A 21,660-nucleotide genomic window follows, 5' to 3' on the forward strand; every position below is an offset into this window, starting at 1 on the left:
AAGGGAGCTAGGAAATTCCCAAGAAGTCAGGGCCTAAGCCCAGTTTCCTGAGAAGACAAGACACCCCTATTTTTTCTCTCTTCCCCAGAAATTCCTAAGCCAACATTCACCATTAGTTATGAGTAACGGTCTGGGCTGCCCATGTCAAAGTTGGACCATACTTCATTTCTCCGTGGGGCTGTTCTCCAGTAAATCTTTTTGGAATCCTGCTCTCTGTCTGCTAAATCTATCGTCATCAACGGTGGCTAGAGCAGGCTTGGAAAGGCTGGAGAATTTCCCTGCTTTCAGCATGCTGTTAGCGCAATTGTTCTTTCTCCTCTGATAATAAAGCCGCCTGCTCGGCTGCTGATAAGGGCTGAGCCATTTCCCACACTCGGTCAATCCGGCGAGTCCGCGGTGTGTGGAAGAAGAAGACGTGTACACGGATGCTGCCCCGGCCATCAGGGACAGCTGATACTGGTAGCCAGAGCCATCCATCAGCCGAACCCGTGTCAGATGACATCACAGCCGTGCAGGGAAAGCTGTTGCTGGTCCTCCAACACTTGGGGAAGTTAATCCTGCCCTGAGCTCACTTACTCTACCCAGGGAGCCGCTTAGGAAAACAGGGGTCATTATGTTTGCCTGGGATATTTAACACCACGGAAAATACCAGACGGGGCAAAGTATTCCTGGTTTCTGTGAATGCATACACCGCTAAGACCTGTCAGTGAGGAAACCCAAGGGGAGCAGAGAGGAATGGAAAGACCTATAGACTGGGACCTGCCCCAGCCCCACATCAAACTGGCTGGGCCTGAGGCTTCATGCTGGAGTGCCAGTGTGTTTTTCACACGTGTGTGTGTGTGTGTGTGTGTGTGTGTGTGTGTGTGTAGAGAAATGTAGTTCTTTAGGGCCAAGCAGTTTGCCCAAGGCCAAGATCTGTCTGTCTGCAGGGCTGTCTCCAACTGTCCATGACATTTCAACCTTCCTACCATCCCTGAGACTCACCCAGTGGCTTACCGGAAACCTGGGATCCTCAAGCTTTCCAAGAGCCCCACCAGCCATGATCATTTCAGAGAAACTGACCCAGAGAAACAAGAGCCCATCTTTTTCAAATCCCAGAGATGCTGGCCACACCCGGCTGGAAACTGCCCTGACACCGTGCCTTTCAGGATGGCCTCACCTAAAATCACTTCTCTTGGCTTCAGGCTCGTTTTGGCCACAAGGCGTATTTTGGTTCCTACCAGTCTGCCAGGAACAACAGCCCATCAGGGTTACCGCAGGTCTGGCCCGGAAAGACCATGAGAAGTCTTCTCCAGATAAGAAAGAGCCTTTCACGCTATCAATGCCACCTTTTTGACTCAGGGGGTCGCCTGCTGTGTTCTACGCTGACTTGGTGAGAAACGCTTCCCTCATTTGTCCCCTGAAGGTCCCTGGAGGGAGGAAGAGGGAGGGGCACCTCGGCCCCCACCCCCACCCCCGCGGTGTGGGCTCCGGGACCTGAGCTGTCTCTGGTTCCTGTGCTGCCAGGGTCCAGCTCACCGGGACAGAGGTGGTCCAGGTCTGGAACAAGCAGACTGTACGAGACAGGGCCGAGGAGAGGAAGACCACACAGCTGGGGTGTCAAGTTCAAGGGGCTTCAATCTGAAGCCCCTCCTCATCCAGAGGTATGTAACTGCTTGCTTTGCTGACGGTCAGCTGTCTCATTCATTCAGTGAGTATTCACCAGCCACTGACTATGGAATAGGCCCTGCGCCAGCCAATGAAGATAGGGGAGCATCTGAGGCAGATCTAACTTTGATCTTTAAGAGCTGGAAACAGATATGGGCTCTGTCCCTTCCAGAATTAATTAATGCACTGAAACAGTCGAAAAAAATATTTTGTATGGTGCCTTGTTTGATTTTATACACACATAGATATCTGCAATAATTCCAATGAAGTGCTATCAGGGCTATTACAGGAATGTCAAGTACCATGAGGGCCCAGAAGAAAGAATCACCACCTCTGCTTGGATAGAATCAGGGAAGGCTTCCTTGAGGAGGTGACCTGGCAGGCAAAGACAGGAAGGCCACCTAAGTGCAGGGTGTTGCACATGAGAATGATGTACCCTGTCAGGCTAAATGTTTATGCTTCCCCCACCCCCGGCCAATTTATATGTCGAAGTCGTAGTCACCGATGTGATGATATCTGGAGGTGGAGCTTCTGGGAGGTTACTGGGTTTGATGAGGTCATGAGGGTGGGCCCCGATAATGGGATTAGTGCCCTTAGAGGAAGACAAAGACACTCCACAGCTTCTCTCTGCTGTGGGAGGACACAGCAAGCCAGCAAGGGGGCCCTCACCAGAACCCGCCCATGCCGGCACCTGGATCACGGACCTCCAGCCTCCAGAGCTGTGAGAAACAACGTCCGTTGCGTACCCACCCAGCCTGTGGTATCGTGCTGTAGCAGCCTGAGGTGACTAAGACACACCCTGACGTGCTCACGGAGCTACACGTAATTCAGCAGGGATGGTTCCTCACCTTCTGAGGGCTCAAGTCTCCCAGAAGGCACACATGGTAGCTCTGGATGGAGCAATCCGACACCTTAACAGGGAAGACTTCAGCCATCAAAAACCAGGCTCTGAAGACCAGCTTGCTCACAACCCCACTTTCTCCCCTACACTGCACTATGGGTCAGGCCACATTTAAAGATAAGTCAGCTTCCACAATCTCCACTTTCTCAGCCTTGAATAACACCATCTCTCAGTCTTACGCCAAATATGATGATTTTTTGAATTAAAAGCAAAGCTCAGAAGCACATCCTGTATTGGCCACTAGATGGAGCTATGCATTGTACCAAAAGGATATGAGAGACTAAATTGATTTCCTCCGAATGTTCTGCAAATAGAATCACTGACTTTCACAGCTGGTGGTGGCAAGTCACACAAGCCCAAGGTCCTGAGAGGGCAGGCCTGAAAGACAGACCACTCACAAAATATTTATTAAATTCCTACTTATGTTATTCTCTGGCATTGAGAAAAATAATGGGCCCCTCTGCCTTCTTGGTGCTCCATGTTTGGCGGAGAAGACAGACACACACACACAGTGCATGACATTTCCTGAGCATCCCAGATTCTGCCAGGTGCTCTTCAAGTTCTATCTCTAATTCCGAAATGTTAAAAACGGGTTCCAATTCATTTGGCAGGGCCAGGATGAAATCTCAAATCTGCTTGCCTCTTAAGACTGTACTCTTTCCTCAACGCCACCCAGTCCCTCTCAAATGCTTCCTATGCAAAGAGAAAGGTTCTCACCTAACCTAGGTGTGAACCAAGGCCACCAGAAACACACAAGACAGAGCTAACTCTGACTGAGGGAGTCCAGGAGGGCATCACAGAGGAGGTTTTTTGTTTTTTTTTTAAAGGATCAGTCAGATGGGCTAGAGGGGAAAGGAATTCCAGGGAGAAAGCAGCATGTCCTCTGGCACGGAGCTTTGCAAATGCAGGAAACAGCCTTTGGTAACAAATGGCAGCCAGTCCAAGGCAGTGGGGAGTGTGGGGTGGGTGAGGAGGGAGGTGGCCAGGGAGAAGGCAGGGAGGGCAGCTGAGGGAAAGACCATAAACAGCCTCCCTTGTTCAGTTAAAAAGTTGAGATCAGTTCCCACAGGCAATGGGAAGCCATCAAAGGCTCCTGGAGAAATTTCTGATGTTAAATTTAAATGGTATTTTTTTTTTCACCCGGAAGGGGAGGTAGAGTCATACTTTGGAACATTATACAATTCAGTGCCTCCTTTGAAAAGAAAAATAAAAATCTTTCCAAACATATGGACGCTAAGTCTTTCCCTTTAATTTTAGTCTATACCATATGGCACTCTGAATTTTTAGAAGATGAATAGACCGATTGACTTCACAGATTAAAACTTAGTCAGAGACATCTTCTTCTGTTACTTTTATTTCTTTTCCACTAACTACAGCTGAAGCCCAATTTATCAATCTAATAAAATGAAGTAGTGAGGTCAGTCAATTTCTTGTAAAGTACTTAGACATGCCTGGCACATACTAAATGCAATAGAAGGGTTTAATAAATACACATACACAGAGACCAAAGGCATGTGCCATTAGTTTCTTAGTTAAACTCCACGGAAATCAAGTGATGTCAGTCCCCGCTTAGAGAGAACTGAATGATACACACAGGTGCCTGTGCGCTCAGATCCAGTGGAGACAATGAACTGGAGACATCAAAAGACAGCTGCTCTACCAAGATGAGGTACAGTGTTATTTTTTAAATAAAGGCCATATGTCTTCAGAAACTAGAAATTTACTTCCCTATCAGCCTGGCTAAATAAACTCGCTGTAAAGTTTTACAAGAACTTTCCTCAAAGAGCCTCCATACTGATTTATATATTCCTCATACATCAAGGCTGTTTCCACTAAGCCAAGCAAACATCTGGATGAAAACAGCCATCATTTCATTGTTTCCAAGCGCCTGGATCTTTGAGATTGATAAGACATCCAGACCCAGTCTGAAACTGTGTGTCTTTATCAGATATCTGCCATCAATCAGACACAGCCTCAAAGAGAAATCTCATGGTAGAAGGTTAAAAACCCAATTAACTGTAGTGCTTCAAGGCTTTGGGAAGTTGAATGATGTGCTTAATGTCACGAGCTCACGAGGGACAGAGCAGGACTGAAGCTCATCTGCTGTCTTTTTCCCACTACACCAGTTGCCTCAGGATTTTGACTTACTGGGCAGCTTCTGAAGCACAGACTAAATGACTAGTCCTTCCATATCTACAACCTTGTCATGTTTAGAACAGGAAAAAGAACTGAGTACAAAGGACATTAAATGGCGTGTCCTGAACTCTGCATGTAAAGCCAAACCGATAACCTGGCCTCAAAGCAGAAACTCGAGTGCATCTCCAATAGAGGGCAGTCATGTTTGAACAGCGCTGTACAACGTCACAACCAGAAGGAGCACTAAATGCCATCTGGGCTGCCTCTCTTCATTGTGCAGGTAAATGTCTACATTAAAAGGGAGGGAGGGGAGTGGGTTGGAAATAGAACAGAGTTCTCTGATTTCAATAACTGGGTGGTTTGCTTACATTTTCTGCACTTTTATCTACACTTGCTCTAAGCGCTATCTCACGTGCTAAAAATGTAAGCTTCCCAAAGCAGAAGTGAAATATAAACATTTGTGCTTTTTTTTTTTTTTTAGCAGGGGCAAAGGCTCTGGTTTGAATAGCTGAAGAAACTAAGCATTTCCCCGCTAAGGTTCAGTTTAGGGTGTTTCAATGTCTCCACCTTGTGGAAACTGTCAGTACTACATCAACATAAATACATCTTCACGTATTGATCGAAAGATTGACCTGAAAAGAAAATGAACTCTTTCTTACAGGATACAAAAATCTCAAAATAATCCCAAAATATTTTGGTAGTATATTACAGTAGTAAATGATAATGGTAACCTTGAGGCCAGGCTGAATACCAAAGGTCTTCTAAATAATAATAGAAGATTAAATTACATGCAACTTTAGTAATAGGTATTCGTTACTACTTCCACACTCATGTAAAACTGGAGACACAAAATGATGCTCTCACTTAATTGGATCATTTGAATTATCAGGCCATTCACTTTCCTAGCCATCCGGAGAGCAGGAACTTGTCATATTATAAGGGTTTGGTGGCTCCTGTCTTCCAAGATTTCACTATGGCATGGTTCTAAAAGTCACAGGCAGGAAGCCAAAGCAACTCTCTGTAAGATTTTAATTAATTAAAAGAACACTTCCAGTCAGACAGGCAGAAATAAGCAAAAGTAAATCAATTTTGAAATAAAGGCAAGTAGTCGTGCTATTTCATCACAGCGCTACAATGTCGGGCAAGACGGGGCAGCATAGTGGTTAAAGCGAGACAGCTAGGAAGCCACTGGCCCTGGGCTCTGCCTCTTAACCACTTAACCTGGGCAAGTTATTTAGCCTTCCTGAACCTCAGTTTACTCGCCCATAAGATGGGGATGTTACCTCCCTCGAAGGACTATTGTGAGGGTGGGACAGATAATATATATATAGAAAGCGTCCAGCACAGTGCTTGGCACGCAGTGGGAGAACGAGCTATTATTACAATTATGAAAATACTGACTCACCCACGAGGTGCTTGCTCATGAAAATGAGTGGCATGGCCATTCTGCCTGATTTTTATGATCTGTAATTTTGCCTGCTAGAATGTCAGAGAAGGAAAGGATCTTGGAGAACTTCTGGGCAACCCAGATAAAGAGTGATGAAGAAGTAAGTCACAGGCAAGTGGAGTCAACAGATGCATGTTCAGTTTACAAGGTGACCTGGAAGTGGGGCAGAAAAAGAAGCCAAGCCTATGGCCACACGCGGTCACAGGCCGGCTCGGACACCAGCTCATCACTCCCCTTGACTTCACCTGCTACAGAGAGGTTGGGCTTGTTCCTTCATTCCTTGAGCTACATGCTTGTTAATTCAGCAATGTTTGTAAGCTCTTCCACAGACAACACACTGGGGATTCAGTGGTGACCAAGCCAGATGCTGCCTCTGCTGCACAGCCCTTCTTGTTGCAAGGAGTGAGCAGGGAGACAGATCAAAACCCATCCTCAGGATAATTTGAAACAGTGATAAGCTTTCAAAAAGAGCATAAGATAGGGTGATGGAGAAGACTAGGCCTGGGGCAGGCTACAAAAATGACTTCAAGTTGAAGGAGCAAGGAGGACCTCTCCAAAGAGATGCCTGCTGAGCAGCCAGAAGGAACCGGGGAAACAGATCTGGGCAACAGAATGCAGACAGAGAAACAGTGCAAAGGCCCTGAGGCAGAAAAGAGTTTGATGAGACTGAGAAATAGAACAAACAGCTGCAGCAGCAGAAGCAAGGAGGGTGGAAGATGATGAGATCTAAGAGGCAGATAAAGGCCAGATCCTGTAGGGCCAGGCAGCCTAAGTGCAAGGCACATTTAAAGCACTGACACAATATGGTTGGTTGCCCAGTGTCACTCTGGCTGCTGGTGGAGCCTTGCTGGAACTGCCCAGCAAGTTACTGCCAAACCTGACTGCCGCCCAGGTTTTGTAATTCACCCCAGAAGGCTTCCCTCCACACACACATGCGCCGAGGTGGACATAAGGGGAGGAAGGCGGTTCGCTCTCCTCCAGAGAATGTGAATCAGCCCTGCAGAAGAGGCAGCAGGTGCCACGCCTCCCCCCACCCACGCCCTGCCCTGCTCTGGGAATAGAGGGAAGGCCCAGGAACTCACCCACTCGTGATGTCGTCTGCCCGGATGTTCTTGCTCAGAACGTCCCCATCGCTCATGTAGCCAGGGGCGTCCATGCCGAGGCCTTCCAGGTCCATCTCGTCTCCTGCCTTGTCCGAGACGTCCACGTGGCAGACGCCGCTGCCCCTGGAGGCCAGCTGCCTCCGCAGGGGGGCGGAGTACACATAGCGGCCTGACTCGGCGTTGATGAAGCGGCTGGCGTTGGCGCGGGGCGGGTACCCGTTGCCCATGGAGGGGGCATCTCCCGCCTGGAGCCGAGGGCTGGACTGGCCGAGCCTCCAGGAGAGAGGGGTGGGCCTGCCCGTCAGGCTGAGAATACTGCGCCCGCTTATCTCCGTGGTGACGTTGGTGTCAAACGTGGTTTCCAATGTGCTAAAAACACAAAACCAGCCTTGGGTTAGAACCCAATGTGCCTGGGAGCCTTTGCAGTTCTTTAATTTTTTTTTCAGAATGATGAAATATTTCCCATATACAAAATAGGAACAAATAATAGGGACCAACACACCACCCAGTGCCAGTCCTTCGTTAAGACGAAGCTGCCATCTACGTGACATTTGCAAAAGCCCAGTGGAGACTTTTCCCCTAAAACATGCTACAAGATACCCATTTCCAATTACTTTAAATAAATGATCTTAACCACTGGAATCTTCTTTCCAGCCCAGGACAGGAAGCAGAAAATGCTGGACTGGTGAGGATGGGCAGCCGCCGCCCCCCTGGTCCAAGGATGCTGCATCTCAGCTCTCCTTTCCTAAGGCAGGATGTGCGCGTCCACTCCAGAGTTTCTAAGATCATTTCACATCTTCAGCTCCCTCTGGACAAAGCAGGTAGTGAGGGCCCGGATTTTCTAACTCTGTAATATCAATTTTCCCCCGACTTTTGTGCAAAATGACAACTACATTTCGGTGGCAAAAGGCCAGGAAAGAGTGGTAAATGCCTCTGCTCGAGATCTGGGATCTGTAATAAATCAAACTAGCTGGGTCTGAATCTCAGGAGACTGAGATGTTCCTGGCCGTCAAGAAGCCTCTGTTGCAATCAGTCCACTGTCTTTCTAGCCTTGCAGGTCTTATGGCACCATAGACAACCAGTGTACTCAGAACTGCGCTAGCATCTAGTAACTGAGCCGAGAGAGCGATCTTTCCCATAGGAGAAAAAGCTTGGGCTCTCCCTCCAGTCATGATTACCATCCTAGCCCAAGCCAAGAGGTCCACCAAGCTGTTGTAATCCACAGTAAGTCATCATGGCAAAGATGGTGGAAACAGCGGTACTTCAAACTCAATCACAGAGTCAGGGTTCCAGCACCTGGCTCCACGCCGTCAAGAATCTACGGACTTATCCATGTCCCCTGGACAATTTACTCTCCTCTAAAGAAGAACCAGTTTGTTGCCTCCACTGTTTTTGTTTCCCTCCAAACCTGGAAGCAGTGGGCCTGACTTTCCTCACATTAGGAGCCCCTAAGGTTCGGGTCCTGGTCTTTAAGAACCCACAGTGCTTAACCCTGATCTGTCAAAGTTGCTGGCAGGGAGGAAGCCCTGCAGTCTCCTTGCTGTATTCATTTATCAAAGACTGAATGAAACTGGAGAAGCAAAGGAGACCCTCCTTCCACCCAGGAGCTCACTGGGGGCAGCTGGGCCTGTACTGATTATCAAGGCCAAACGCAAACCGTGAGACCTGGTTCTGCCAAAACCAAGGGTATCCCGGCGCTGCATCCTCTTCACCCTCTGGCTCAACAATGAAAAGAAGCTGATAAATGGTTCCAATGTAATCCTAGATTTCATCCAACGAAATCACGGTTTAAACACGATCCTACGTTTTTGTAAATATTTCCGTACGTGTCTCATACACGTGCATGACTAACAACATTACGGAGTGCTGTGGGTCAGAAGACAGGGTAGGAATTCAAGTTATTCACTTTATCACACAGGTCAAATACAGTTCACCTGCTCGTTTCAACAGCACAGTATCGTTTTGGAAAACACAAGCAAGGGGAAATTTAAATGCAGCTGGCCTGCAATATCCTCTGTGGAACAGACTGGGCAAACCTCTGCTTTGGGCAGGGTCCTGTCTCTACTGGTTTTTGTTCCTGACACTTCTGCACGCCGCGCGGCATTCTTGGGTGAATTCTAACATATCTGGTGATCACGGTTATTTATTCCATTATTAACCAAATCACTTTGCTAGCGGCAGGTGCAGCCATGTGAAAATCAAGTTACTAGCGAGCTCAGTATGGCGATTCGCGCTCCAGGTACCTGTGTGTGACCTGAGTGCCCCGTAGGCTGGACATGGTCTCCTCCAGGTTCTGCCGCAGATCAGCGATGTTCTTCACTGTGCGCAGTCGCCGAGCCTCCGGATCTTCCCCTGGAGAGATGAGGGTGGAGAAGACTTTAACTCTCAGAGAGATGGTGAGATTCATGGGAACAGCAATCACACCTGTGACCATAACTGTGTTCCCTGCTCAGGGCCTGGCTCACTGAAGGTGCTCAAGACACAACAGATAATGAATGAATGCATGCATGCATGGATGCCCAGAGAACGTATTAAATCTCAAGAGAGAAGTCCTTCTCCCTACGGGCCCCTCCAGCAATAGGTGAGGTCCAGCCCATGGGAGAAGCAAAGCACGGAGTCTGAGACATTACACACACTGTCTCCCATAAAGACACACTCGCGTTAGGTGTGACCAGTGCCGGGGAATCATCTTCCACCTGTGCAGGAGTAGGGGAGGCACTGTTTTCTTACCCAGGGGTGGTATCTTACCCAGGTGCTGCTATCCACTGGCCTCAAGTGACACATAGTTAACTTGTCGTGGCTTAAAGATCTGCCCTTATTAATCACAAATATTTCTACGGAGAAAGGTTTGCCTTTTTCTTTGTTCAATTTGTTGTGTATGCCATCTCAAATTCTGGCTCCTCTCCTCCGTGGCTGAGTGATCACCCTCTCCATCCTTCAGATTCCACAACCCTAAAGGAGCACAGTCACAGTGCCGACCTCAAGGGGTGTCTGGAGGGACTAAACGGAGCCCTGAGGGCAGTGCCCGCCACCAGCACTCAACTCGCGCCAGCTGGTGCTGCAGAGCGGGGTGCATTCGAGAATATTCGGGCTCTCTGGGGGACACAGGACTTCCATTCTCCGAGCAACATTTCCCACTAAACACTTGGACCAGGGAGGTCAAGCTGGCACAGAAGTTGCTACACACAAGCCAGGAAGTCACGTGTCCTCTCGGAGCAGCCTCATGTCAGGCTGTCTGGCGACTCTGTTTTCCTGGGCTTACCGGGGGAAGAGGCAAAGTGAAACGCCTACAGCCGTGATGAAAGGAATCACACTTCTTCCCTGAGAGTGATTTCAGGAAGGCTGAGAAGACCACAGTCAAGGGTCTTTAGAAGTTGATGACTATTCTAAGTGCTAAGCAATACCGTTAAACAAATCTCCATAGAGGACTTAGCACACACGGGCAGCAGCAAGTGGAATTTACAGCAGACACCAAGTAGGACTTCCAGCAATGGTCATTCATAGGGCAACAGGCCCCTGAAAAATGTCATGGAAGCAACTTTCCTTCTGAGACAGATGGCCGTTTCCTCAGGTTATCCTCAGCGTGGTGGGGCCTGGAGGCTGGGGGATGGGTTCAATGATTGATTATCTGGAGGAAATTTGCTATAGCAAGCTCTCTATCCTTGAAAACGCCTGTGTTTTCAATTTGCTCCCTCCTAACCAAGAGAAATTTGGAAGGCATTTTTCTCTTATCTGAAAAATGGTCAAACTTGCCTTTCTCACCCAATTCTTTAAAATACATATGTGTATGTACGTGTTCTTAAACGAACACAGAGATAAATGTCTACTTTACCTTCCTCTCGTGGCCTTGGAGGAATGTAACTGCATCTATCTCCTGAGCCATCAATTAAATATCTCTTACTGCCAGCTTGGCCACACTTTATCTGTGTAAAGGCTGCCAAAAAAGTACTGATCCTCTGGATAGCTCTAGGCCCTAGTTTTCAAATTACCCTCATTAATTAACTTAATCACACACAAAAGTGTAGTAACTATATTTGTAGGCATACCTTGTCTTACTGTGCTGTCTCTTTATTGCACTTCACAGATACTGTGATTTTTACAAACTGAAGGTTTGTGGCGACCATGCATCGAACAAGTCTACTGGTGCCATTTTTCCAACAGCATTTGCTGTGTTTCTGTGTCACACTTTGGTAATTTTCACACTATTTCAAACCCTCCACCAGCAAAAAGATTATGACTCACTGCAGGCTCAGATGATGCTTAGCATTTGTAAGCAACAACGTAGTTTTTAATTGAGGTATGTGCATTATTTGTTTAGACATAATGCCATTGCACATTAATAGACAGCAGTATGGTGTAAACAACTTTTTTAAAAACTTTTTTTGGTGTAAACAACTTTTACATGCACTGGAAAACCAAAAAAAAAAAAAAAAAAAATCTGTGTGACTTGCTTTATCGCAATCTTTGCTTTATTGCAGTGGTCTGGAAGCAAACCTGCAATATCTCCATGTCTCTGCTAATGACCCATGTCTCTACTAATGACATATTTGCCTGTGTTAACTCTCCTTTAGAAATCCAAAGCTCTTCCATATGGGATGGAATCTTCCCTTTATTTTTGGTAACCCCCATACAAATCTATAGATGCTCAAGAAATATTTGTTGTCCAAAAGATGTCTGGTCCGTGCAGCCCTGAAGTAAAGGCAAAGATTTTGCATTCTGACAAATCAAGGTTTGAACAGCAGCATTGCCACCCACTAGCCACTTGACCTTGGACAAGTCACTTATCTTCTTCGAATGTTATCTGTAAAATGGGGATAGAAACCCTTCTCTCAAGTTTAGGAGGCACAGATGACACGTGATACATCTGGCACAAAATGAAGGCTTGTTGAATCTGACCGTCCTGTTTCCCTCTGAGGGGTCCCACTGGGAAACGTCTGCCCCCCGCCCAGCATATACCAGGTTCCAAGAGAAACACAGAAGCACAAACCAGTAATCCACCTGCCTTCCTTAGGTGATCACGTTCTGAATTGCTAGTTCTGTCTGCTTAGAAGATGGCTTTAATGTAAGATTTTCCTACCAACTCATAGCCTGAATAAAATAAAAATGCAACCATGCCCCGGTGGAAATGGCTGGGCCCTTTCGGCCCATAGACAGAGATCTTAAAATACCGAGTGAGCTATTCCACGTGTCTCTGTGCCCGACCTGCGTCTGCTAAGGGCAGTCCTCCCTCAAGCCACTGGCCACAATGGCGAGAACCACATTCTGACCAAACAGAGCAGAGTGTGAGGATGTCAGGGTGTCACGTAAGGAACACGGGCAGAATATGGGACTTTTACTTGGAAGAGGGAGGCTAGGGGCATGCCACTACATGGAAAAGAACAGAAATGGTCTGTTGAGCTTCAGGAGGCTGGGTTATATCCAGTGATTTAGAAATGTCAGAAAAAAGAACTCCATTACCAGTTAAAGCCAACAAAATATGGGAGGACTCCCTTATGAAGGAATAATCTTTCCGTCATGAGAAATATTCAAGCAGAGACTGAAAGACGATTCACCAATGAATGACAGAAGGGATTCACGGACCGGATAACACGCAGATGTGGTTCCTTCTAACACTACAATCCAAGGTGCATGTCTCACCTGTAACACTATGTAAGTGACAGAGCACCATGGGGAAATTCACCTACTTGCATAAGTGAGGGGAAAGACGCAGCAATTGATCAAACAGTCTCATAAATGTCCACTTCTAAATATAGCCACTTACTGTCATTTCAAGGGATCGGCTGTAGGTAAGTTTCAAAGGATCATGCTATATGTAGCATCCGCATAAAATTATTCGCGTGGTACAGCCCACATGTGAGTTCCACCACTTGAATGTAAAGGCAAGCTATCCTGGTTAAGAAATTTTCCTTAGCAACCAACACCCTTTGACCTAACACCAACGCGTGCTATGCTTTATCCGGCGTGACTGGCTGCACAGTCCTGGTCCCCAAACCAGCTGACAGCATCTTTGGCTTCCTGAGCTCTTACTTGGTTTTAATGTCCTGATGCAGAGGAGACACGGGGAGAAAAGGGGTGAAAGGATCCCAGGCTGTCGTCTGTCGCTCTGAAATCGAAGTGCCATGTGGTGTGTTCTCTGGCTGCCACTTTTGCTTTTCATGTTGTGAATTTCACTGAGCCCCCACGTCTGACATAATCCACACTCCTCCCCGGGACACACATCTGATGCACCGGCCTGGCTCTTTTGATGTGTGCACATAAGAACACAGTCTGGAATGTGTGTGGAGACCTGAGGAGTCATCTAAACTCCACACCCTTCTCCTGAGAGCTGGCCCTTTTCCTGCCCTCCCATGTCCTCAGTGGCAAGGGAGCTAAAACCTGAGAAAGAAATAAACATAAAATCAATGCCAAATGTGCGGCCCTGAACCACAGTAAGATGGATCACTTACTTACAAGTGGCTTAAAACCTCTCTGGCCCATCTCTGTGCCCAGCCAGCAGAACCAGAAGGAAACAGTTAAATCGCTCAGATCCTCTGAAATTAATACTCAAAGCTAATGGTCAAACGGGTAGGAGTCGATCATATGGGCTGCAGACCAATTCCACAGCTGTAATGTGGCTATGAAAATAGAGGGGCCATGGATATTTAGTCTAATAATGGATTTCAAACATGGATTTGATTTTTACCCCAACTCTGGAAGTGCTAAGATGTGTAAAGAACGACACAGTCACTGCTAAATGTGTGGGTCACGACTCACCTCCCCGATGAGACCTTGCCGAGACACAGGGCTCAGAGCTGGGGAATGGGGACCAGGGACAGAGATGGTGGCAGGTCAGGATGCACGGCAGTAGAAATTCTAATTCAGATGCCAAAAAGTTAGCATCTTCTTTAAGAATGTGATATACCTCACTTTAAAAAAATAAAATAAAAGGACACCAGGACATCCTGGAAGTGGAGGAGAAGCAGAAGAGGGAGCCAGCCAGAGAAGAAGGCAGGAGGAAACCCTCGGTGCCAAGTATCTAAAGGCTCTGGCCTCGAGTGCACAGACGCGAGCAGGGCGAATTTCTAAACACAGCAGCCAAGCAGGCCTCGCTCTATCCACGGCACTGTCTGCACGTGCAGCTGTGAGGCGGAGTGACAAGTAGCAGGCCTGGTGGTCAGGGCCTGCCACCTTTGGCACTTCTATTTCTGTTTCCTTAAGGACTTTTACATCTATAGCCCACAACTGCTGTGGTCACTTTACTAGCGATCATACTGCACTAATGTGTAATGATAAATGGGGAAGGAAGGAGGGAAGGAAGGAAGGAACAAACGAACGAACAGTATAACACAAATAAACATTTGTGGAATTAAATATATGACAGGTGCAGATTTTATGTTTTTGTATGATATAATGAATGCCCCTTTAATCACCTTTGTCTTAGGTTATAGTTAAAATAAAATTTAGATATTTTTGTTTTTGGTAAAAGCAGCATGCTGAAATCCTTCCAATTAGTGGAGGGTGCTCAGAACAGTTTTCAATCAATGCTTCCACAAAGGGAAGAGAAAAAAAGTCAATTCATTTCAGAGTTCCCACGCTTTTTGGAAGGCCACTTCATCTGAAGAGTAACCAAGGAGGTTCAAAGTAAAGTACCCGAGCAGCCCAAAGCCCCTACATGAGCGAAGCAGGGTTATCCTAAAATAAGATTTGCCAACAGATAAAAGACTGACAATTCTGGGAAGGAGGGAGTAGACCATGAGAGAGAGAGAGGAGGGAAAGAAGGCAGTAAGACAGAAAATAAATTTGTTAGTCTCATCTATCAAGGCAACAGTGAAGCAACTTCACATCCAGCTGGGTTTGGGCCCCTCCAGCAGGTGGTTGCACGGGAGGCCTCCTCACCAAGAGACACGGCATTTCCGGGTGCCATACTCACCAGTGAGCTCCTCCAGGGCAGGCTGTCCACTCTTGGTGTAGTGGCTGGGCTCCATGGTCACACCCCCTGAGCTGGACTCGGCAGTGACATTCCCTTCGGTGTCTGTCTGGGACCTTCACACACAAATTAGAGCAGACACATTTGTCACAAGCGGTGACCACCACATCTGAACCACTGGAGTCCGACCCCAGCCCCACCATCACCTCCTTCAGCAAGAAGCTTTAAAACAGAACAGACTGACACTAAATAATTCATTAGCGCATGTGGAGTGACGTTCTAGAAACAGAGAGAGCTACTGACCTGGAAAAGATGAAATATTCCTCACCCAAATGGAGGATCTGCAATCCTTCACTGTGGACTGCGTCCCTGCATCCCCATCGGGGCGCCAGGTCTAGCCAGAAAAATGCTGCAGAGACCAGGTGGCTTGGATCACTTAACCAAAGAGCAACTTCTAAGGAACCAGCAACGCCAGCAAGCAAGCGATGACGCCACTGACATGATGATGACTCCCCACGGGCCCCTAGATCCTCCTGACACAGCCGCCTCTGGAAAGCTGACTGTACAACCAGCCAGGATTGGGTGCCAAGCAGGTGTGTTTGCCCTCTAGGTCTGATTCAGAGCTCAGGTCTTCTGAGATGCAAGGTCTCATTGATCATTCTTTCAACACATGACTGAAATCTGTATTTCCCCACACTTTCTCTCCATGCCCTTATTTGTCCAGCAAATCAAGGCAAGTGCTTCGTGCCATGTGCTCTTACCACAATTACCTCTGCTTTTTCAGGGTGTCATGCAAATGTCTAATTACACTCAGACACATAACCCTGGGTATAACGTTATTAATTCATTAGCATCCTGAGCTAATTCAACCAGATTTAACGCTCTGTGAAGAAAATGCTTTCCATTTTATGAAATGTCTATAACAGGCTGGGGCGGAGGCACTGATAACCCCCACATCGTTCATCCATACTCCCTGCCTCTGCCTTCCTACTGGTTCCGACGGTTCCCCGTTCCTGTCATCTCTACCTCTACAGGACTGTGATACTCCCAGGGCTCCTCTCCATCCCTTGAGCAGACTCCAGGCTCTCACCACCTCTGCCGAGGTCCTGGAAGCACTCTGGGAACAGGTGTGCTGCCTCTAGCCTAGAGGTTGCAAATGACAGCCAGGTATAGAAACCGGCCCATGGATTTATTCTTATTGGTCTGTATGGTATTTTAAAGCTCTTTAATTCATTTCCACATTTAAAACTTGGGAGATTTTCACAGGAAATCTGGATTTCTGCCTTCTCCCGGGAAAAACAAGTCTGGAAGGACTGAGCTCACGTTCATGCAGGGTGGCACCTGCTGGTGACAAGTGGTGGCTGCTCCCTCTAGAGAGGCATGGGGTGCCCTGTACCACTGTCCCGCTCACCCGGAACCACACATGTGGATGGCCTTTGTGGGCCCAAGCAGGCATCCGAACCACGACCTCTGTTCTGGACTGTTCCTAGGCCTGGTCCACTCCCCACTCCCTCCTCCACTGATCTCCGTGATACTGATGTGATCCTGTCATCCACTGGTTAAAGGCCTCCGATGGTTTCCCGCTGCCCGTGGGATAAGGTCTCAAGTCCTTTTTATGGTAGAAGATGCCCTACATTGTGGGATTCTCCCTTCCTTCACTTTCAGCCCCATCTCCTACCACTCCTGCCCTTTGCACACAGCCCTGCCCTGTGCCCCACCCACATGTGGTTTCTCTCAGATCATACCCTGCCCTTTACAGTTTTGTCTTTGAAGTCATCATGACCTCTGCCTCAAGGAGCTTTTCCTCTTTCTTCCTTAGTTTGCTCCTAATCTGCCTTTAAGGCACAGTCCCCACGTCATCCTGGCCTGGAAGTCTTCCTGACTCTGCCATCAGACAGCTCCACGTTCTGCACGTATCTGCAGCACATTCCTTATTCTCTGGATGCCTACTTATTACAACATGAGCTAATTAATAGACTAAGAGCTCTCTGACAGCAAAGCTTGGCTCTTTTGACGTGTGCACATGAGAATGTAAGTGCACAGACACTTGAGCAGGGTGTGCTGAGTGAACACGTGAGAAGTTTTTAAGTCTAGAAAGAGGCTAGAGGGTACTGGAAGGAGCAGCAGACTTGGGGGCAGAACAGTGAGCTGGCTGCAGTCTGGGGTCTCTAACTCGATAGCCACACACATCTGGGTAAGTCACTGCACCTCTCTGAACGTCTGAGCCCTTATCTGGACATCAGCGGGTAACAACAGCGACCTCCCCTGGCTGCTACAAAAATTACAGGTGAATACAACACAAAAGCACTTAAGTGTAAAGCAATGGAGGTGTCCAGTGTGACTTCTGAATTGATAACTATAATTCATTACCAGTAATTCTGAAAAGTGATTTATCTTCCTTTTATCCCTTGGTAACATCACTAACATGGAGAGGTTCTGGAGGGAACACTGTAAGTTACACACAGTGAGCTGTAAACTTGAGAGAGAATCTTAGAGCATAAGAGGAGTCTAAACCCTTTTCCAAAATCCTCTAATTTAGCCCCATCTTCTCACTTTACAGGTGAGGCTAAGAGAGAGGCAGTGATTTGGAGTCAAGACTGCTTTGTGGTTAAGCACCTGGTCCCTCGAGGTGGACAGACTTGGCTTTAAACACTAGCTCTTCCAGCTATCAGCTCACTGACTCAGAGCAAGTTGTTTAATGATGCTAAGGCTCAGTTTGCTCGTCTGTAGAATGGGGATGAAAAGGTACCTAGCTCATGGAGTTGTGAGAATGATCAAACCAGCTGGGGCAGGCCAAGCCCATGGCTGGGTCTCTACACACACTCGGTGCATCTTCAACAGCTGTCCCTACAGCCAGGTCCCAAGGCCACAGAGGGACTCAAATGCTAATAAAAGGCAGAGTCCAGGCGTCCTGATTCCTACCCCAGCGCTCTTCTTTCCAGCTTGCTCCCTGGCATCTCAGGGGAGCCAGAAGGACATCACACGGGGTCGGTATTAATGCTAAAATACAGCTTGACAGACACCTTGATGTTTTCTCCTTCTTCCTCTTTGTGAGACATTTGCGTTTTATCATTAAGAGTTTTTCCTCTTATAGAAAATCTTGAAATTAAAAAAAAAAAAAGAGGTTAAATGTTTTAGAATTTTTCAAATGATTACAGCCAAAAAAAAAAAAAAAGGTGGGGGGGGAGTGGGACTGATGGTGATCAGGCTGTCACATATTTTAATTTTGAAAATGCAAATCAAGAATCTGGGAAGAGCAGCTTAAATATGCATTACCTCAAGGCTCTTAATGTGACTGTAATGATAAAAATGTCACAGGGAGCAATTCAGCGGCCTCCATGGTTCAGAGAACAACTGTATACAAAGCTGAGCATGGGGACAAGTGCTGAGTCGTTAGCTGAGCCTTCGCACCCTTCTCAGGACTGTGAGCTGAGCTGATAGCTTGACTTAATAAAAAGATGACCATCTCTCACTTAAAAAGGCCTGGCGGGGCCCACGCTGAAGGGGAGGGTGAACAGAGAAGAGGAAAAAGCTTCTTAGAAGCCTGGCAGTCCCTCACTGGCTGGACACGGCTGGTTGGACTCTGAAATCACTCGTTTGGACCAGCTGTTCTACCAGTTCTTGGCAGGAAAAGAAACAGAGCCAACTAGCACATAGCTCAGGCAGGGAGAGGGGGAAGACCTAATTCTCTGGGAAACCACAACAGAGGAAAAATAAACGTGTGGGTATGAGTCTGTGTGCGTGAACAGGCGTGTAAACACACGCCTGAACACGTGCATTTGCAGGTTCTGTATGAATGTGCACTTGTGTCCTTACTTTCGTGTGACTGTTCACGATGTACATCCACCCTGACGGGTGTACGAGTGTGTGTGGACAGGTGTGCATGTGTGTACACTTAGGGTAGAAGCTATAAAATAGGAGCCTAGATTGTGACGTTGAATCACAGGCCCCCTTTACCTGTGGAGAGGTATTAGTTACCATTCAGCAGGGCAGTGTGGCCCACTGCCCTGAACAAGGCCCTGGAAACCCCTAAAAGCAGGGTTGGGGGGCTTCCATCTGCCCGGAGAGGACTCATCACACATATTAAGCATCACCAGGAGCCAGCGTCCACCATCCTGGTGGGGCCAGGAACACCCAGAGCCAGCAGTACCTGGCTCCACGAGGTCTCCCCTGGTCCCAGGGACATGCTGTCTGAGACAGAGAGACTGAGGGACCAATGACAGACAGGAGGGAGTCATATGCCAACACCCAGGCTTGTCTCCCCAAATACAACTTGGGTTCTTTTGTTCTTCTAGAATAGTTCCTGCTCACCACTGTCCTGTCCTCCTCTCAAAAAATCCCAGCAACACAGGAGGGCCTGAAAAAAAACACTTAGTATGTGTGATGGGGTGAGAAACTGTGAGAATCTGGAATTTCAAGATAAGCACCTCTGTGAGAAGAAGCCTCACTCAGCATGATGGTTTTTCGTTTTGCATTTTTTAAAAGGATGCTTTAGGACCAATGTGGGAGCCTGTGGGGGATACCAAACCACCCTCCTCGCTGCTGCTCACGCTGCTGCTGCTGCTCCGGCAACGCCCCTGGCTCCCCACGTGCCGGTCCACTCCTCCTCATCCCGGATCAACGCACGTTTTACTCCCGCCCTTTAGCTTTCTGCACCCCTACCCTGCAGCGCTGTGTGATGGTCCCTCAAGCACACTGTACGCCTCTCTTAGGAGCTTCTCACACGGCACCTGAGCTGTGTGCCTCCAGGTCCCTGGAAGGCCATCCCGATTCCAGCCCTCAAAGACCCAGAATCCACCAGAAAGGCTCTTCTGCCCACAGGCCCAGGCTGGGCAGGCGGGCAGCCACTCCTACCTGTACAGGAAAGGCGCCACCGTGGCAGTGTTGGGGTGGCTGTATTGCTGCTGGGGCTGAGGTAGCTGGACACTGACAGTATTGCTTCCTGTGGTCTGGGTGGTCCCGACAGACCCACTGACAGTCTGGCTGCTGATGCTGTGGTTCAGGGTGGTCCCTCCTGGGCCTTTCCCTTCTGAGGATGCAAGGCTGGAGGAGGAACTGGAGTGTCGGCCATCTAGCTGGGGCTTCTGCTGGGGGAGCCCTGAGCTTGGCTTCCCACCCCGGCTCCGCTCCCCCTCCTTGGATGGCGCGGGGGCACTTGGGGACTTCCCGGGCATGCTCTTCATCCCTGGTTTTGGTATTCCACTGTGGGAAGGGGCCGCGGCCTCCTTCTTGGCACTGTTGAGCTTCCCGCCTTTGGGGATGAAGCTGGCGATCTTGGAGGACTTTTTTGGCATCTCGGTCACTGCCAGCCCGCTGGGCTCTTCTCTTGGCCCCTCCTTGAGGTCCGGCCTCTCTGTCACCGAGGCTCTCTTGGCAAGGTCCTTGCTTTTCTCCTTTTCCTTCTCTCGCTGTTGTTTCTCCTTTTCTTTCTCACTGCCTTTCGGGGAACTCTTCTTGTTGGTCAGTGCCCTGCTGAAAGTTCTCTGGGCGATGCCCTTGAGTGCGATCTTGGGGCTGTTGGAGGGGGGCCCTGTCACAGACAGCGGGCGCCCAGCGGCCTCCATCTCTTCACTCTCCTCGAAGCTGGGCAGAATCTCCAGCCGCTCACAGCTTGTGTCCCGTGAGCCTGGACCCTCGCCTGCCTTGGAGGTCCCCTTGCTGTTGAAAAGTTTTAGTTTTTCCAGCATGGATCTCTGATTGTTGGGGGCTGGCTTCAGGGCTTCAGGGGCGGGCCGGGGAGCCTCCGGCGTTGGGGGCTTGACTGAGAGCGTGGTGGCTGTGGCACTGTGTTTCACGCTGACTGACTTGCTGCGCCAGGGCTTGGAGGCCGCGCCGGGCTGGGGGATGGCTGAGGAGGCGCCACCGCTCTCCAAAGCAGCAGGTGCATCTTCGATCATTCCGGGGTGGGAGGAGGCTGGGCCGGCCAATGGCTCTGCAGAGATGGGGAAGAGAAGGAAGCCTGAATTAAACCGGTGGACCTGCACTGATCACGAGGGGTTGTCGGCCACAGTGACATAGCTGACGGCTCCAACCCAGGTGCCAGTCTGCTTTGTGCATTATCCGTGGCTCAATTTAAACCCCACCTTGACTTCCTTGTGCTCTCCATCACCGTCTGTTCACATGCCCCCCTGTCACATTTGGCAGTATGCTGTGTGAAAGCACACTGATCTTAACATCAATGTGCATGAGACACAAGGAAACACACATTTATGGGAAAACACACAGCAACCCGCACCACCACTGTGATGGTGTACAAATGATGTAGGAAGTATCTCAACCCATAACCCTGTTTCCTAGTTAAGCCAAACATTTGAGAATTATCCAACTTTAAGAATAAACAATGTAGCCAAGATTTTAAAACAGAACAAATCAAAAAACAAAACAAAACAAAACAAAAAACAGAAAAAGAGAAACCAACCAGGTATCATCTTCACAGAAGAATTACCCGTGCAAGTTGCTAAATCTCATCAAAGCATAACAGTTCTTCCTACACTGGCACTTTGAAACATTTATGAGCATG

General features: G+C 48.3%; 1 protein-coding gene across 9 annotated transcripts in view; it reads right to left on the reverse strand.

The window, feature by feature from the left end:
* NAV2 (neuron navigator 2) overlaps positions 1-21,660 on the reverse strand; it is a 690,497-nt gene that overhangs the window by 136,173 nt on the left and 532,664 nt on the right. For all 9 annotated transcript variants that reach the window (XR_010383379.1, XM_064492508.1, XM_064492507.1 and 6 more), the window contains 4 exons: positions 19,995-21,072; positions 15,144-15,256; positions 9,478-9,586; positions 7,214-7,603 (listed from right to left, as the gene is read on the reverse strand). Coding sequence is in view for 8 of the 9 variants with exons in the window: in XM_064492508.1 (XP_064348578.1) it covers positions 7,214-7,603; positions 9,478-9,586; positions 15,144-15,256; positions 19,995-21,072 (1,690 nt within the window). In the remaining variant the exon portion in view is untranslated. The remainder of the gene's footprint in view (positions 1-7,213; positions 7,604-9,477; positions 9,587-15,143; positions 15,257-19,994; positions 21,073-21,660) is intronic.

The sequence above is a fragment of the Camelus dromedarius genome, chromosome 12 (genome assembly GCF_036321535.1).
Source record: "Camelus dromedarius isolate mCamDro1 chromosome 12, mCamDro1.pat, whole genome shotgun sequence".
In the NCBI taxonomy this organism is placed as follows: domain Eukaryota; kingdom Metazoa; phylum Chordata; class Mammalia; order Artiodactyla; family Camelidae; genus Camelus; species Camelus dromedarius.